This window comes from Camelus ferus, chromosome 13 (genome assembly GCF_009834535.1).
Source record: "Camelus ferus isolate YT-003-E chromosome 13, BCGSAC_Cfer_1.0, whole genome shotgun sequence".
NCBI lineage: Eukaryota > Metazoa > Chordata > Mammalia > Artiodactyla > Camelidae > Camelus > Camelus ferus.
In genome coordinates, this window is record NC_045708.1 from 58,070,197 (window position 1) to 58,089,550 (window position 19,354).

Consider the following 19,354-nt stretch of genomic DNA (forward strand, 5'->3'; position numbering starts at 1 on the left):
CTCCTAAATTTGATTAAATATAATCAGATTTATTTCTTCAGGTAAAAATTACATGGGTTCTTTCTTAACCAGAAATAAGATTTATATAAATAATTTGTAAATATAAAAGATCACAAAATATTATCACAGAAGAGATTTTGAAGTAACTTCTGTCTGTCTTAATTTTAGGTCCAGAGTGTCAATTCTTGTCATAGCTGTGCTTGTGGCAATTCTAGCTCCTGGGACAAAGCAGATGAGGATGATATTAAACTTGTTAATATTCCCGTGACCACTCCTGAGAACTTATACTTGATGGGTAGGAATAACATGATAAAGACATTGTACTCATACTTAATGTGAAACTGAAGAATGATGAATTGTTCTAAGGGAAGCAGCTATAATTTTAAAATGTTCTCATACCTGTTGAATCTAGTCCACAAAACATAACGTGTTATATTAGTTTCCTGAGGCTGCTGTGACAAGTTACCACAAACTTAGTGTCTGAAAACAATAGAAATAGATTTTTTCAGAGTTTAGGCAGCCTGAGGTCTGAAGTCATTATCACTGGGCTGAAATCAAGGTGCCATTTGGGCCTTGCTCCCTCTGGAGGCTTGAGGGAGAATTCATTTCTTGCCTTTTCCAGCTTCTGCTGCCTTTGGGCCTGTGGCCACGTAACTACAGTCTCTGCCTTCCTCTTCGTATCCACCTTCTCCTCTGTGTGTGTCAAATCTCTCTCTGCCTCTCTTTTATAAGAACAGTTGTGACTGGGTCTAGGGCCTACCAGGTAATCTAGAATAATCTCCCCATGTTAAAATCTTTAATTTAATCCCATCTGCAAAGGTCCCTTTTTCTTATAAAGTAACATTTACAGGAGACCTGATATCTTTGGGTGGTCAGTGTTCAATCCAGTACACTTACCTAACCTGTTGATTCTTCTGTAATCAATCTATCAGAATCCATCTTACTTAATTTTTCTGTTTAGCTATCATTTTTATTCTTCTTATACCTAGAAAAGATTTTAAATAGAAAGAAAGCCTGTGTTTTACAGCTTGACCTTGAACATGTCTAGAAAGTGTCACTGAAGCCCAGGATGAGAACCAGAGAACTTAACACTCAATCAGATTCAGATACTTTTTCAAATCCTTTTTCCTGTTCTTCCCTACTCTATTTCATGCTATATTCCTTTTCATGGAAATGCATGCTAACTGAAAAACAGAACCAAAAAGTCGTGTTGTAACCCTGGCCAAAGAGCAGTAAAGGGGATGATGAATCGGCAGAAGGAATGCTTTCCCGCGCTCTAAATAGTTAAAGACTGTATCTTCTCCAGTGGTGGCACAGTAGGTCCTCCTGCCTGTAGGGGAAAATATAAGAGTAGTTCTTCTGCTGCTTTTTCTAAGGTCTTGAGAGAATTAAGTTCACTTTGCTTCTAGATTAACTGTGCCTAGTAAATCTACACTCATAACTTCTGTTGAAATATTGAGAGTTAGAATTGAAGAGAAATAGAGCAAAACTAGAGAAGCTGCAGGGAGTCTCGGTGTCATAGAATTAGGGTCGGTAGGAGTTGTTTCAGTTGCCACCTGTTGTTTCAGTTCCCTTTACAATATTGGTGACATTGAAAAAAAGTATTGTTAACGTATGTTTGAATTCCTGTTACAAAACCGCTGATAGGTGACAGTTTGGATCATGTTCTGCAGTGAGGTGAGACGCAGTACTTCCTGAGAGGCAACTTTTATCTTTGGACAGCTCTGCTGTTAGATAGTTCTTCCTTATGTTTAACCAAAATAGTCAGATGGATAGAGAGTGGAAGGAGTGAGAAAAGGATGAAGGAATTAGAATTGTATGGCTTGGAAAAAGGAGAGTAGATAGTGATTTCGTTGTTTCTTTAAGTGCATACATTTTTTAGAAGGAAGACCCAGGCAACGATTCTTTGCTGCTGAAAATTAAATAAGAAGAAAAGGCCTACATTTCATTTAAAGGACATGTTATTTGTTTAGAGCTGTAGGTTCTTCAGATAATTAAAGAATTGATTTTTGAGGATAGGCATAACTTAAAAACATCTTGAGAATGACTTGGCCAGATTCTTAAGCAGCTTTTAATGATCTTTTACTTTTATATGTCTAGAAACATTAAGGTTTTGAAATATTTTGGTTTTGTTTGAAGTACCTAATTATTTTGGTAAGCTTTTTTCTTTTTCTTTTTTTTTTTTTAATTTGGAGAAAAAGAGCACATTTTCACCTATTTTCCCACAAAGGCTTTCTGTCAGCAGGGATCAGAAATTCCTACTTGGACTGTAACCCTTTGTGGGTTCTTCTTGTAGATTTTTAACTCTGGCTCAGCGTTTTATCCATCCAAATTAGCAAGCTGGTATCATAATAGTTTAAGATAACCTTTTGGTGGAAAAAAAAGATAGAAACTAACTAACACACAAAACCAAAGCCCAATTTTATTCTAGATTTCTGTGCTATTATCTTTCCTCCCAGCTTTACTCTCTCCTTCTGAGAACCTTTTATAAACCGAGTAGTTTCTTATCAACTAGTTTTTTCTATTTACCTATCAGTTTTCTTTTTAATTTAGGGGGGTATTCTGAAATATAGTTGTGTGACTATAGAAATTAGCCATTATTGTTGGGACTTTTGATGAATTTGTGATATTGTTCTGAAAATTTTTTGAGCATATACATTTGAGTTACATTTTTTTCATACCTTTTTTTTTTTTGACATAGTCATTTTACAATGTTGTGTCAAATTCCAGTGTAGAGCACAATTTTTCAGTTATACATGAACATACATACATTCATTGTCACATTTTTTTTAGCTGTGAGCTACAAGATCTTGTATATATTTCCCTGCGCTATACAGTATTATCTATTCTGCATATGCCTGTCAGTGTCTACAAATTTTGAATTCCCAGCTGAGTTACATTTTTTAAGAAACGAAATGTATTCATCATTTCTCTCTTATTGTTGGGTGATTAGAAGTGTAGACCAGGAATATTTTGGGATGTTAAGGTTCTACTATGAAATGATGTGAACATAAAATTATTCTATAGTGCCAAAATTACAGTCAGACTGTGCCATTGGTGCTAACTGTATGAAAAACACTTCAGACCCCAAATTATTTTATTTTGGCATTGATTTTGCTTATTTAAAATTGTTCTGTTCTTAATTTTTAGGCATGGAATTGTTTGAAGAGGCATTGCGTCGATGGGAGCAAGCTCTAACCTTTCGAAATAGACAGGCTGAAGATGAAGCCTGTGGTTCCATTAAATTGGGTGCAGGAGATGCCATTGCAGAAGAAAGTGTAGATGTAAGGGTGATTTACTTGGGAGTGGTCTTCCTAATATTGGAAGAATTGCACTATTTTTAATGTTGATTCAATGTACTTGATTTCTGTGGCATTTAATAGAACTTTTTTTTTTCCTCCTTTGGGATTGTAATGGGATATTTCTTTTGGGGCCTTTTCTGTTCAATTATTTGTTAAATCCTGAATTTGCAATTCATTATTAAGTTTCCTGATTCTCCAAGAGTATATAGAATTAAGCAGATATGATTTCTAATGGAATTTTTAAAGTCTGTTTTTGTGCTTTGGGTTTAATTAAGTCCCATTATATTGATAAAAATCACATAGAGTTAGAGCTAGACTGGAATTAATTGATCATCTAGGTTAGTGATTCTCAAATTTGAGGGTGAATCAGAAGCCTCTGAAAGGCTTCTTAAAACACAGATTTGGGAGCCTCACCCCCAGGGTTTCTAATTCATTTCTAACTTGCATTTCCAATGAGTTTCTAGGTGATATTGATGCTGCTTGTCCAGGGATCTTACTTTGAAAACCCCTGATCTAGTCCAGCTCCTTAATTTTATAGATAAGGAAACAGTCCCTGAGGCCTGAGATGATTTTGCCAAAGGCACAACTACAAGCCAGGCTTCCTGACTTCTATCATAGTATTCCACCACCCGACAGTAGCTTTTTAATAATAAATCCCTCACTTTCTCTGCCTTTCATTTAAGAGTGGAAAATGTTAAGAATTTTAACATTAGAGGGGGGAGGGTATAGCTCAAATAGTAGAACACACGCTTAGCATGCATGAAGTCCTGGGTTCAATTCCCAGTACCTCCTCTAAAAAAAACCAAACAAATCTAATTACCTACCTGACCCCCACCAAAATTAAATAATACAATAATAAATAAATAAAATTTAAAAAAAAGAATTGTAACATTAGAATCTAATATTTGCTGTGTACACTTTTTCTCTCCTTATAGGATATTATTAGTACTGAATTTATCCATAAACTTGAAGCTCTGCTGCAGAGAGCCTATCGTCTCCAGGAGGAATTTGAAGCCACCCTGGGAGCAGCTGATCCTAATTCCCTTGCTAATGATATTGGTAAGATGGATATTTTATGTGATTTTTTTTTGAAATGTGTGATTTTCTTCTTTTATATTGTTGGAATCATTTGCTTAAGTTTATTAATATGGTTACATACTTTTTAGAAAATGGCGAAGAGGAAAAATAGTTCTATCGTATTTATTGGTTTTCTCTTTCAGTTTAATTTTTCAAGTGAACTTATTGATATAATTTAAGTATTTATCATAAATAGGATTATGATATTATTTTAAAATTACATTCTAAGTGAAAGAATCCCAGTTAAACTGTTAGAGGGAGGAAAAAATATAAACAATAATATAAAAATGGGACAGACACACTACCTCAGAAATGTATGTGTAGCTCATGGCATACATTTAAAATGTTTTAAATATTTCTGTTTCTTGACCATATTTCAATTGCAGGCTAGATATTGATGTAAGTAGTCAATACATGCATTATTCTATTACCTTTGTTTCCTACTTTAAAAAAAAAAGTACTCGGAAGAGACTTCTTAAGTGAAGCCTCTCAAGGAAAGAATGATTAAAATTGCTTCCTTGACTTCTTTAAATAATACAAAGAATAAAATAAAATTATATTTCGTATCTTTTTATTAAAAATAATTGTCTTTTTATTTGAGGAGGACTGTTGTTTTCCAATAAAGAAAACATTTATTTCTGAACAAAAAGTACTGAAAATGGCTGTGTTTTGAGATGTTTACATATCTATGTGTTTTGAATTTAGGTAAAATATTTCACTTGTATTAGAATTGTGAATTACTGTCTGTACGTTATCGTGATAATGTGAAACCTTGGTATTAATTTTGGGCTTTATTTTTTCGTACTATTATTTGCACCAAAAATTATTCATTAGACTTGAGTGTTTTTTTTTTAACATTTTTTATTGATTTATAATCATTTTACAATGTTGTGTCAAATTCCAGTGTTCAGCACAATTTTTCAGTTATTCATGGACATATACACACTCATTGTCACATTTTTTTCTCTGTGAGTTATCATAACATTTTGTGTATATTTCCCTGTGCTATACAGTGTAGTCTATTCTACAATTTTGAAATCCCAGTCTATCCCTTCCCACCCTCCACCCCCCTGGTAACCACAATAGACTTGAGTGTTTTTAATAGTTTCTCTGCTCTAGGCAGATGGCTTAATTTCTGGGGTCTTCAAGTTGTTTCTGAGGAAATTATTGTTAATTTGGAACTCTAAATGGATAGGATTTCTAGAAACTCTAAATGGATAGGATTTCTTGAGTGAGACTCATAATCAGTCCATACATTTGGCTATTTCAGATTTATAATAAGTTCCTGGCCCCTATCACATCTTAACATGAGCTGTCACTGGCTACTAGGCTGGCTGGCTTTTCCGTGCAGCCCAGCAGTGCCTTGGCTTATTATTGGAGACTCCAGTTGACGTGAATCTGTTATATTTAGTTCCTTCTTGGGAATTGTTTGCAATTTGTTCTGTTATTGCAAGTTTCCATTTTGGAACTTCTGGGTGCACAGAGCTGAATCTATGGCCAAGACTCTAGTAGGGGAGTAGCGCTGTTATATCTATTATTTGATATTAATCAAAACTGCTTAGAAATCATTAACTCTTCTCATTCTCTAAATCCAAATTTATTTCACACATTTAATTTATATTAGGGAGAGGCAAGTTATAATTAGCAGTTATAATTAAAGAGAGGCTAAAAAGGCTAGAGTGAACTTTAACCAAGTATTGGTCTGACTTGATTGATTACTTTATTGTTTTGGAATTTGCCTTGTCTTATTTGATAAAATTAATTTTTTTTCTCCTAAGAATTTAATAGGTTTTCAAGGTTGGGAGATTTCTTAGCAGTTGTCTAATTTATCTCCTTTCCGCTTGGACTTAATATGTAACAGCTACCATTGTTTGAGTGTTATCATGTTCCCGGCCCTTTGCTAAGACTGTTTCTTCTCTGGGTTATGTACTATTCTAAGTAAAAATATCTCAATCCTTACAACAACTTTTATGAGATAAATAGAGTTATCATCCTCATTTTTCAGATGAGGAGAGAGGTACAGAATTACTTAGCTGTTAAGTGACAGAACTTAGATTTGGACCCAGGCAGCTGGCTTTGGGGTCCATGTTCTTAACCACCATGCTGTATTTCCTCACCATTTAGAAGACAGATACGTTTTTTGAATGGGAGGGTTGACTCTTTTTGACAAAGTTCCCTGTAGGAAATATAGCCTGGAAACCCTACAGCCACTGAAGTAAGGAACCTTATTTCTGGTGGTGGTATAATTTATTTAGTGTGGGTTTTCCTTTCCTTTGCAATTTTTACCTTCCTCTGTATCTAGGTGGGGATCTGCAGTTAACTCATGCGTCTTTCCTTCTCTCTCGGGCCCTCCAAGCAGGCTAGACAGATTTCACTCATTTTGTAGAAGGAACTTATCAAGGTTTAATCCAAGAACCGAAGAAGTGAACTACTTTACTTACCAGAGGGAAGTAGAGGAGAGGGCCCGGCTGTGCCAGCTGAATTTAGTGTAGTGCTTTAATGAGTTACTCTGATAGATTACCCTTTGGCCTATATCTGAGTAATAACTAAAAGTACAGACTCAAGATTCCGACTAACTGGGTTCAAAATCTAGCTTTACCTTGTATTTGCTGTGTGATTATATAACTTGTCTAGGCCTCAGCTTTTTCATCTGAAAAATGGGCAATATAGTACCTATTTGACAAAATAATTATGATGATTAAATTAAATAATAAAGTGCTAGGAACAGAGTAACACTGTTTATTGGCTTGGAATTGTGGGACTTCTCTGGGACACTATGAGGAAGACCATCATTTTATCTGTGAGATATTAGACTGTGGTTTTGTAGGACCTCCCTGATCCTGTATTTGCTAATTTAAAGGAATTCTTTAAAATTTCTGGTCTGTTGATGCCCTTTCCATGTTTTCCAGTGATGCTATAATTTTCCTCATTAAAATTTTTTCTTGTAATTTTTAATGGGCTTTTAGGAAAGAGAATAGATACTTATGCTCTGTCTACCATTTTGAACTAAAAATTCTGGACATTATCATTACAGAGCCTGAGGACTACATTAACTTTTGTAACATTGCTAATGCTGAGCTAATGGTTAACTAAAACTTTTAAGTTCTTTGTTGTTATTGTTAGATTTGTTATTGTTAAGCCACATCCTCCCTCATTTGTTCCTGTGCAGTTGTTTTTTCTGGCCCAAGGTTTAGATTATATTTATTATTCCTACTAAATTGTCATTCAGTCATCATTCTGAGTTGATAGTTTTAGATTTAGATTTAATTTCCCTTTCAATTTTCTCTCACTTTCTAGTTTGTTTATTTTGATCTAGTTTGAAGCAATGTAAAATAACACTTTATTACTAAAAATGTTAAATAATGCAAATGTCAAAAACATTATTTTAATTAAGTAAGAATCTCTTAGTTTCAAAATTGATGAACCTGGTGAATTGTAAACCATGTTTACTCTAGGTAGTACCCCTTCAGCTGGTAATCAGAAATACTGAGTATCCTGTGTCAGTGTGCTCTGAACCATATGATTATTTATATCCATGGGAACTTCTGCACGTGGTTTTGGTGATTGTTGTGCTGTTAGTTTTACTTCTATTGTCAAATTTAGAATGATTTTATATTCTGTAGTATTGTCATCCAAGTGGTCATTGCATTAAATGTGATAAGTACTGAAAAGAAGCTCGAATAACTGCTGATACTCCTGTTGCTAATTTAGTACAGAGCACGCTGGAAATATTAGAACTAATGCTGAGAAAATAAAAGAGCAGAATTGAACCCAGAGCCCTTTTGTTTTAAAAACTTCTGGCAGCCTGGCTCTGAAGTCACAACCACTCTAATGCATTCCTAAGCCAATATCATCTGTGTTAAAATAGGAAATATTTTTGATATCTGAGAAGGAAGTAATAGTGATACAAAAAAACTTTACTACAAATACTTCGTGTTTTAAAGCATTCTTAGAAACAAACCTTATTATAGTCATTTATTGTGGTTTGAAACTATGCTTGAGAAAAGAAATATAGTACAGTAGTTGTCTGTCAGTATGTCTTTACTTTTATAGGAAAGTAGCTTTAAATTAGGCAGAATTTGAATTATGTTTTAAGGCATGAATTCCTTGTATAATGTAATCACTCTGTATTCTTTAATTCATCTTTTGTTATGTTCTGTACTTATATTTCCTTAACCATTATAAATTAGTGAATTATTAATGAATGTAGTTCTGTATTTGCTCTTAAACATCAAAAGTTTACTCCTGGCTTAAACGATAGTTATTTGTTCTATTCTTATTTTAAAATGAAATGAAGATTTGAATTAGTTCTCTAATCAAAAAAGCACATTTTCTTTTTCACTTACATGACTGTTTGATGTTACATGCAAGGTGTTGAAATCACTAGAGGGCAGCACATTTTATCTGCATACGGGATGTCTGTGACTCATAAATGCCATTCTGTGCTGCTCCTAGCACGGGGAGTTAAATTTAGGACACCACTATTTTTCTGGCATGCTTTGTATACACCTGCTCCTGTAACTCAGAGTGAGACAGAACACGGAGGTTATGCACAGAGACTTGAAGTAACATTAGTGTGCGTTTCCATTCACCTGCACGTTCTGGCTAACAGCATCGAGAAGTGTTATTATGTTTATTTGTAGTTTCTGTTTTTCTGATAATTGTAAAATTCTAATTGCTGAATGATAACTTTGTAATTGTAATTTTTGAAGGCTCAACCCAAAAACTCTAATATGATTTGACAGTATAACTTAGTGGTTAAGAACACATGCTTTGGAGTTAAACGCATGGGTTCAAATCTGGCTCTACCACTCTTACTGTAAAACCTAAGCAAGTTCTGACCTTTCTTAGACTCATCTTCATCTGTAAGCTGGAGGACTATATTAGGATCACCTTCATAGAATGGTGAAGGTGAAATGAGGTAACGTGTAATACGTGCAAACACTCATTATCCATTCATATATATTCTAGCATTTTTATGAGGCCTCTTCTAAGGTTGTTTAAAAACTGTATGGTTACAGGTAGATGAATGTCACATGTTCATACCTTGTTTTACAAAGATATTGTTCAAATATATGCTCCAGACAGCATCTTTTTTTCTGGGAATTTGATTTTTCTCACATTACAATAATAACATAAATTTGCATTTCCTAAAACAAGGTATTTAAGCCATGTTCAGAGTTACTCATTTGGGAAAGTAAAAAAAAGATGCTCTTTGTAAATCTACTTTTTCTCTGTGTTAGTAAACTGCCACCTGAAGGACAAATACTCTTTTGTTTGTTTTGTTTTTTAGATAACAGAAGTTTACTTCTTTTTTTTTGTTTGTTTTACTTTTTTTTTTTATTGAGTTACAGTCATTTTACAATGTTGTGTCAAATTCCAGTGTAGAGCACAATTTTTCAGTTATACATGAACGTACATATATTCATTGTCACATTTTTTTCTCTGTGAGCTACCATAAGATCTTGTATATATTTCCCTGTGCTATACAGCATAATCTTGTTTATCTATTCTACAATTTTGAAATCCCAGTCTATCTCTTCCCCCCCCGCCCCCCCCAGCAACCACAAGTTTGTATTCTATGTCTGTGAGTCTATTTCTGTTTTTTATTTATGCTTTTTTTTTTTTTTTTTTAGATTCCACATATGAGCGATCTCATATGGTATTTTTCTTTTTCTTTCTGGCTTATTTCACTTAGAATGACATTCTCCAGGAACATCCATGTTGCTGCAAATGGCATAATGTTGTCGGGTTTTATGGCTGAATAGTATTCCATTGTATAAATATACCACATCTTCTTTATCCAGTCATCTGTTGATGGACATTTAGGCTGTTTCCATGTCTTGGCTATTGTAAATAGTGCTGCTATGAACATTGGGGTGCAGGTGTGTTTCTGAAGTAGGCTTCCTTCTGGATATATGCCCAATCCTAGTCTTTTGAGGAATCTCATACTGTTTTCCACAGTGGCTGCACCAAACTGCGTTCCCACCAGCAGTATAGGAGGGTTCCCTTTTCTCCACAGCCTCTCCAGCATTTGTGAAGGACAAATACTTTGTAAAAGTATTTATTCTAGACGTAACTGAGATTATTGACTTCCCTTCATCCCTGATCTTGCCATATGCATAGGAGGAAAACAAAAAATGATAAATGGATATACTCCTTGCCAGCACATCCAATTACCTGGTAAGTTCTGTCAATTCTGCCTCCATAGTATAACTTTCATTCGTTCTCCTTTTTCTCTGCACCCTCGTTATAGTTCTCTTGGATTTAATAATCCCCTAATTAGGTTCCTGCCTCCAGTCTCTCTCTCCGCTGGTAGATCTGCACCATGTTTCCGGAGTTATCTTCTTGGTGCTGAGGTCTCTCATTTTATCAGCCCAGATTCTCAGGTCTCTTTTCTGACTTGTTTGTTTTACTGTTTCCCATATATTCCAGCCAAACTAAGTCTCTTCCAGAACTGAAATTCCTCTCTAAGATTTTAGTTTTATAATAACTATCCCCAGGTTTTTAGTAAATTTTGTTTTTCTTTTCTGGTTTTTTTGTTTGTTTGTTTGCTGATGCTGTTCCTTAGCATAATTCAACATGCTGTGAATCATTTTTTTCTGCCTATAGTGGAATCTAAGCTGATTTTTTAAAATGTATGTTATTACTCTTTCTTAAAAAAAAATTTGGATAACTAGTTGCCTCAGCATTATTCATTGAATAATGTATCCTTTTCTCACTGATTTGAAATGCCCCCCTGTCATATGTCAAATGACTATCTTATATGTGTGTCTTTTCTGGACTTTCTGTTTTGTTCTGTTAGTCTGTTTGTCTGTTCCTGCGTTGGTTTCAAGTGTCTTGATTACTGTAGCTTTATATAGTTTTATAATGAGTCTTGACACCTGACAGGGTGAGTCTGTTCACTGTGTTCTTTTTAGGAATTGCCTTGGCTATTCTTAGCCCTTTGCTTTTCCATGCGAAGTTTAGGAGTTTGTCAGGTTTCATGAAAACCCCTCTTGGGATTTTGATTATTACATTGCATTTATAGGTCAGTTTATGGGAGAATTTGCATCTTCATAATATTAATGTTTCTATCTACAGATATGATATGGCTCTTCATTTATTTAAATCTTTGTTTTTCATAATTTTTAATTAATTTTCTCTGTGGAGGTCTCATATATCTTTATTGCTAGGTCCCTTATAGTTTTATTGTCATTGCACTTGGTACCTTTTTAAAATTTACATTTTCTACTTTTTTGTTGATGGTGTCTAAAATGTTGATATTTGCTTTTGAATATTATCAACAATCCTTATTAACTCTTGTTAGTTCTGACACCAGTAATTTGTCAGAGGTTCTTTTGGAATTTTTATCTAGGCCACATATCTATGAATGATAACGTTTATTTTTCTTTCTTTCTTCCCAACCCTTATGCTTTCTTCTTCCTTTTTTCTCCTATCTTACTGTTCTGGAAGGATTCTTGGAGTCCTTTTGCCTCTGAAGAGAGCTGTGTAGAAAGGAGGACCGTGAGTTAGATGGCCCCACTACATTGGTCTTCCAGTGAGGTGCGACAGTGTTGATGACAGGGACTCATGAAGACTGCTAAGGCAAACTATAGCTTCAAAGTCAGCTTGCAAGTATTTACTGTTTGCTTTATGCCTTATACGTGATGACATTTAGATGAAATAAGGGCTAACATGTCTGTTTTCAGGTTCCTTGTGGTCTGATTGGCCAATTAAGACTTACTTTTATGAAGCAGTTAGAAAGCAATACCATGCCGGTTAGTGTATACCTCAGTGCTGAGCTGTTTTGTGAAACTCGGAGCCTAAGCTCCCTCCACAAAGCAGAAGAGCCTTCTTAACTCTTCTTTCCCACCTCCATTTTTTCCCACACTTCCCAACTGAAGTGCCGCAGCCTGTTTAAGAACATAAGATAAGATCTTAAAAGTAAACCTATCTGGTTTGGAACATGTGGTTATCTTTGGTTATCTGCTGCTGTTTTTTGCTGAATATCTGAGTATCTGAAATTCATTTGGAGACTTATTTCATGAGTTATCAGGTAAGAAGAAGATATGTACAGTACTATTTTCTGCATGATTACATTGTTTTTCCTTAATAAAATAATTATGTAGGGGAGGGTATAGCTCAAGTGGTACAGCACATGCTTAGCGTTCAATCGATTGAACCCAGGATCTCTTCAAAAAAAAAATAAATAAATAAACCTAATTACCCCTTCCTCAAAAATTTTTTTGTAAATTTAAAAAAGTGGCTGTAAATGGGTGATAGATTCACAAATGTTTATTTTAGTATTTTGATTCAAAATGCACTTCTGTGCCATATATATACTTTTTGTACATGTCAAATCATATAATAAAAGTATACATATCTTTCATGTTAAACAGGAATTTATGTTATTTGAATTATTTTCGAAAAAATTAGACTTTAGTTGGTCACAACTAATGAGAGATTGATAGACTCTGGTATTAATACCTAACACCAAGGAATGGTTTATACTTTAGGAGATTTCTGTTATCACTGTATCAGGCAGAGTATACATCATTGCATGGTTTGGTAGTTTATCCCGGTAACAGTACATTGAGGAGTTAAGATTATTCTTTACTCACTTTGGTTATGCTGTTAGGGCAGGACCAAATTGCTGAATTTATTGTTTGTGTAAAAATAAACCTGATTAACAGCAAATGACATTTACTCACAGTTTCTTGGGTACATTACTTAGTTGATATGATTTACATGAATAAAGTTCAAGGGTGTTAATCTACACTTTAATTAGATTTCTTCTGAAACTAATTAGGCTTTATAGTTTGTAAGCTTACATTTTCTGTAAAGAATAGTATGTATTTGCAACAGCAGCATTAGCAGGCAACTCTGAAGCCATAAGTTTGATAAATGTTGTTTTTTTGGCTGAAGCAAAGGACTTTGAGATTCTTTTATACTGATGTGTAGGAACAAATTTAGCCCTTAAAAACAAACCAGGAATTTTTGTAGCTTAACAGCATTGCTTTGCATATTTCAGATATGTGTTGAGGCCTCTTTATAATTTATTTTTGAACAGAATGAACTCGTAGAATATTAGATCTGGAATATTTATTTAGCAAACGTGTGATTGCCTACTATATGTCAAACATGGCATAAGGCACTAGAAAGACGAGGATGAAGACTATTTCATTTTTGCTTTTAGGCAGAGTCTAGTTTTGGAGGTAGGCATTAAAAAATCATATAGCACAGTACAGTAAGTGCTGTCATAATGTGTTTAGAAGGTGCTATGGAAACACCAAAGAAAAGCGTGACACTTGAGGAAAGATGGCCCAAAAGGAGCATGATTGAGAAAAGGGCATTCCCAGTGGAGGGAACAGTGTGGGTCAAGGTTTAGAGTGGAGACTGTTTAGGGAACAGTAGGTTATTTGATATGTCTTGGAGACAGTATGTATAGGAATGTGGAGGGAAATGCATCTAGAAAGATGGGCAGGAGATAAATCATGAAGGTCCTTGTTTTATATCTTTAGGTTAAAGGGAGCCACTGAGAGTTATAAAAATTCATGATCAAATTTTATGTGTTTGCAGGAGATCCTGGAAGGGTTGACTGGTCTAGTTTAAGTACTTTATCCATCTTTCTTTCTGCTCTCTTATGCATAGAATTTCATTGAGACAGTGAGACATCCTCTAAGGGAAAATTAGAGTTTTTTCCAGCCTAGTACTGACTGTACAAATTCGCTGGCAGAGAACATGAAAAGGTGTAAAGTGAGATCTCCTGACCGCTTTAGAGACATTTTTCTTTTTTTTTGGTAAGCAGCCAGCTAGAACATTTGGCAGTTTTGAAAGAGCTCGGCAGTGAGAGGAAATAACCTCAACTTATCATCTTGAGTCAAATGTCAGACAGCCTAGAGTTGATGTTCTAAGCCCTTGTCCTTTCCTTTTCCTGCAGAATCACTGTGGTCAGAGGATAAACTCCCTGAGGGTTTATTTTTAGGGAGTGGCATGAATTACAGGCTTAACTTGTATACTCAGACCTCTAAATATACGGAGTGCAAATTGCAGAGCATATGAGAAATTTGCCCTGTAATTTCCTCTCAATGCTTAAGACTCATAGTCTTAATTTCAAAGTGTTTAATAATACTACAAAATGAAGTCTAACTGGTGTTATATATGCAAGTCAAAGTAAGTTCAAAGATGAAAGCAGTAATGAAAATTGGGAGGGTGCCAGATACAAGGAAAATTCCTGCTGCTCGCCTTCGCCTTTTTTGTGTTCAAGTTACATCTTATCCCCTTAGATTTCTAAGTCTAGGACCTGCACTAGCCCATCCAAGGCCTTTGTTTGATTTAGATACAGGACCGTGTAGCTCCTTGGGAAGGGCATCTTTGTAATGAGAAGAAGGTTTACCTTCTTCCAGGAAGATGCAGGCCCAGGATGTGGGCTGGAGTTCTGCCCCGACTTGTCCCATTGGCCAGGGGACTTTGTGTAGTGTACAGAGTGCCCTGCTGTCCTAGTGGCCCCGTTAAGGTCTCTAAAACTGCAGACCTGCTCTTAAGTTACTTTTTGCATCACTTTGGGTTATCCAGTTACTTCTGTTCTTCTACTAAGACAAGGTAGAAAATATTGTTACTCCTTTCTCTTTCTTTCTTATTATACATGTTGCATTGGGAGCTGTATTTCCCAGTTAGGAATCACAATTGTTGGCCAGTCCTGGCATATAGGAAGTTTTGATAAATAGGGAAAGCCAGAGACAACTGTTGGGGAGCTCTTCTTTTGGGTAGTGCCATATCGGGCTGTTTTTCATGTATTATTTCCCATAGACAAAACTGTGTAAGTTACAACACAAGAACTAATCAGATGTCCTTTCTTTTCTTTCAGTGGATTTCACTGTTGCTCTTTTCAGTGTTAAGGTGCATTGAGGTACAGTAGATCTCTTGGCTCACTTAGTTCTTTCACTTTCTGAAATTACATTTTTTTCCTTTCAGTTTTATTGAGCTATAATTGACATGTAGCACTGTGTAAGTTTAAGGTGTACAGCATAATGATTTGACTAACCTACATCATGAAATGATTACCTCAGTAAGTTCAGTGAACATCCGTCATTTCATACAGATACAAAATTAAAGTGATGCAAACTCTTAGGATTTACTCTTCACAATTTTCATATATGACGTACAGCAGTGTTAGTTATATTTACCATGTTGTATGTTACATCCCTAGTACTTGTTTATCTATAACTGGAAGTTTGTACCTTTGATTACCTTAAGCCAGTTTCCCCACCCTTACGTTGTTCTTGGTTTTTGTGTTCAACTTTGTTTTTTCTCTCAAACTATTTTTTAGCATTAAAATAAGTAAAAATAAAAAATTATTCACAGTATGGATGGAACAGATAAGTCAGAAGATAAACAGCAGCAGTAATTTTCTAAATTTCTTAATTGTTTTAACAGATTATAGCAGACTCTGGAAAATAGCTTGTCTTGTTAGCAGCAGGAACTTTTCCATTTTTAATAAAACCATAGAAAAGACAAGGTTCCAAGTCATATTTAAACTGCTAAAAATCGTCTGGAGAATAGCTGCTGACATAGAAGTCAGATGACATTGAGACATTTGGCAGGCTTCCTCTTCTTGCTGGTGTTATAAAATCCACAGTGGACAGCCTGGATTTTAAAAGAAGAGTGGCATCTTTGGAATCTCCACTAGAATCTGCTGAAGTTAAAATAGACCTGATGCCTTCTAAGTGACAGAATATAGAATGTGCCTGGGGATGGCGAGGTGAGACATGCAAAAAACCCAGTTGGACTGGTTTAAAGAATTAGATCCAGGCCTGAGGTTCCAAGAGTTGAAATGTCTTCTAGTTTTTTCTTTTTCTTTTTATAACTTTCAAGCAAATTTTGCTTTGGAAGAAACTTAAGTAATATGTGAGTTATGAGATTGTGAAAGAAGGAGGAAGGCTTGACTCCAGTCAGATTTTTGGCCTAAAATATATTACTGTTTGGTTAAAAGTAAACATTATACTTGCAGTGTCCTTCCAAAGATGAACATAGTTTATGTCTACACATGAATGTTTTAAAAGTTCTGGGTGATTGAGATGGGTAAAAAAAAGTTTTTAAAAATTTTAGATTTACTGTTTAAGAAGGTTAGAAAAAAAGTTGGCCCACTGAGAGCCAAGGAGGTAATGTATGATGGTGCATTTTTTATATTTAATCACCCATTTATATGGAAAGCTTTCTTTTAGGCACTTCTAAGGTTAACGATGAATCCTTAAGGGGCGTAAGCCGCATATCTCAGGTTTACAAGATAGTATCATAAGTTTAATTAATTTAGGGCTGGGTATTGGAAAACTGAGAATTTTAACAGTGCCCTGAAAACAAGTTAAAGTCATTTAACAGGCAAAATGACCCAGGGGAAATACATGAGAGGTTTTAAAATAGAGATTTTCATATGGGAATGGTCAGTTTATAATAACAAGTTTTATTTAATTTATGTGAATAAATAGTTAAGTTTACACTTTGTTCCATGCTCTATTGAGAACTGTAGGAACCATCAGAAAAAAAAAATGAAAGAAAAGTAAAAGGGAAAACTTAGAAAGTTCATGCACTTCAGTTATTTCAGTCCTGGTAGACAGACAGGTTATATATTCAGGCAACAAATAAATAAAAATTCAGGTAGTGTATTAAAGGGTGCATTCTTATCTTTTGTGTAATAATTTGAATAGCTAACATTTATCCAGTGCTTATTTTAAATATACTGTCGTCCCTGCTCCCTGTGGATACCAAAATCCATGGATGTTCAAGTTCCTTATAGAAAGTGGTGTAGTATTTGCATATAACCTGTGCACATCCTCCCATATACTTTATTTATTTATTTTTTTTACATTTTTTTTATTGAGCGATAGTCATTTTACAATGTTGTGCCTCCTCCCATATACTTTAAATCATTTCTAGATTACTTATAATACCTAATGCAATGTAAATATTACGTAAGTTGCAGGAACAATGTAAACGCTATGTAAATAGTTGCTGGCACTCAGCAAATTCAGGCTTTGCTTTTTGGAACGTTCTGGGACTAAAAAAAAAAAATTCCATCTGCGGTTGATTGGATCCTCAGATGTGGAACCAACAGTTATGAAGGGCCAACTGTATTAACTTGTTTAATCCTCATCTTAAAACTCTGGGAGGTAGATTTTATTCCATGTTATAAATAAGAACACTGAGGAATGGAGAAGATAAGCTTACTCAAGGCTACATAGCGAGTAAGTAGCAGAGTCAGAATTTGAATCCAAGCTGTATGGCTCCAGAACCCGTAATTTTAATACTTTTTCTGTACTGCTTTACTTAGAAGCAAAAAATCAGATAATTTTTGGAGGATGCATGCAGAGAATAGTACTTGAACTGCATGTTATAAAACAATATGTGCTCCTGGGTAGCATGGGGCAAGGGAGCAGAAGGAGAGAAGTTTTTGTGTTGGAGAAGATGCAGGAGGAGCCAAACGCTTGAGTAAGGAATACCTGTGGCAATATTAATAGCAGAGAAAAATTGTTTAGCACTTACTGAGTGCCAAGGACTATGCCTTCACAAATCTCTCATGTAATCCTTAGGACAACTCTGTGAAATCAGTGTTATCATCCCCAGTTTACTCAGGTAGTAAATAGCAAAGCTGGGACTAGGATCCAGATGCTGGCTGGCTGACTCCAAAGCCCATGCTTTTCCCCACTGCATTTACTCTATGGCAAGTGGGAGTATTGTGAATGTACTCAACTAAAGTTGAGGGGTGTTCTAGTGATGAATGGAAAGATACGTAGTATGATCAGAGATTATGGAAAGCTTTGAAAACCAGATAAGGAACCAGTGAAATTTTTTATTAAAAATTTTTTTTCTTAGTTACAATAAAGTGTTCTTGTACATAATAATTAGCCTATTCCTGTCTAATAGTTACACATATTAAATGAAATAAATAGTCTGTGAAAGAAAGCACTTAACAGAATGCCTTGGGCATGTAATAGTCACTCAAAAAATGTGAGTTGAATCTGAATCCTTTAAAGAACTTGTAAGCTCTTTGCACAGTAGATAAGATACGAGAAAGAAATGCTCCAACAGTGCTGGCCAATAGAAACTTTAAATTTTCTAGTAGCCACATGAAAAATGAGAGAGGTGAAATTAATTTTAATAATGTATTTTCTTAAACTCAGTGTATAGTAATAGGATATTTTATATTTTGGGGTACAAAGTTTTCGAAATCCATTGTGTCTTTTACACTTGCAGCACATCCCCATTCTGTCTAGCCACATTTTGTGTGCTGTCGATAGGCACATGTGGCTACCACACTGAACACCACAGCTCCATTGTCTCACAGCATGGAATCTAGTGTCAGATGAGCTGGGTTTGAATCCTGTCATTCCATTTCTTAACTATGTGGGTAGGGACCAGTTATGCAACTTTTCTGCCCTTTAGCTTTTTTATATATGTAAATTTTTTAAAAATTGCCTACCTTAAAGGATTATTGTGAGGATTACGAGATAATGTATGTGAAGCACATAATTTGGTTTCTGACAAGTAGTAAATGCAAAATAAGTGTTTATTAATCACACTTTTATTGTCATTAGATAACAAGCATCTCGTAGTTTCCATGTCTTCTTCCTGCAAATAGTTGATTATCTCCAGCCAAAGGTTCTCACTTAAAATTGTAAACCATTCAGTAAATAGCAAAGAAAAATTGATGAGCTGGGAGAAGAAAGTTTATGAGTGGTATATATGCATGGCATCAGACTCTCCTACTGCTACTGGTATTTCCTAGGGTTCAGATTAATTATTTTCAGTTTGCTGTTGTGCTTAACAGACTTCTCAGATCTTTTGACTTTTGAGTCATTATAGATGCTTCCTCTATCAGGAAATAAAATTCACATCTAATAATAATTCACAGCTTGACTGCCAACATTGAATTACAGAAATTTTTTTTTTTTTTTGTCTTTTCTCCTCTCAGCTATTTGGGGCCAAGATATGTAGAT

General features: G+C 34.9%; 1 protein-coding gene across 1 annotated transcript in view; it reads left to right on the forward strand.

Moving 5' to 3' along the window:
• MIGA1 (mitoguardin 1) overlaps window positions 1-19,354 on the forward strand; it is a 74,577-nt gene that overhangs the window by 24,028 nt on the left and 31,195 nt on the right. Inside the window, exons 5-7 of the mRNA XM_006186994.3 lie at window positions 169-295; window positions 3,151-3,284; window positions 4,238-4,361. Of these exons, the coding sequence (XP_006187056.1) occupies window positions 169-295; window positions 3,151-3,284; window positions 4,238-4,361 (385 nt within the window). The remainder of the gene's footprint in view (window positions 1-168; window positions 296-3,150; window positions 3,285-4,237; window positions 4,362-19,354) is intronic.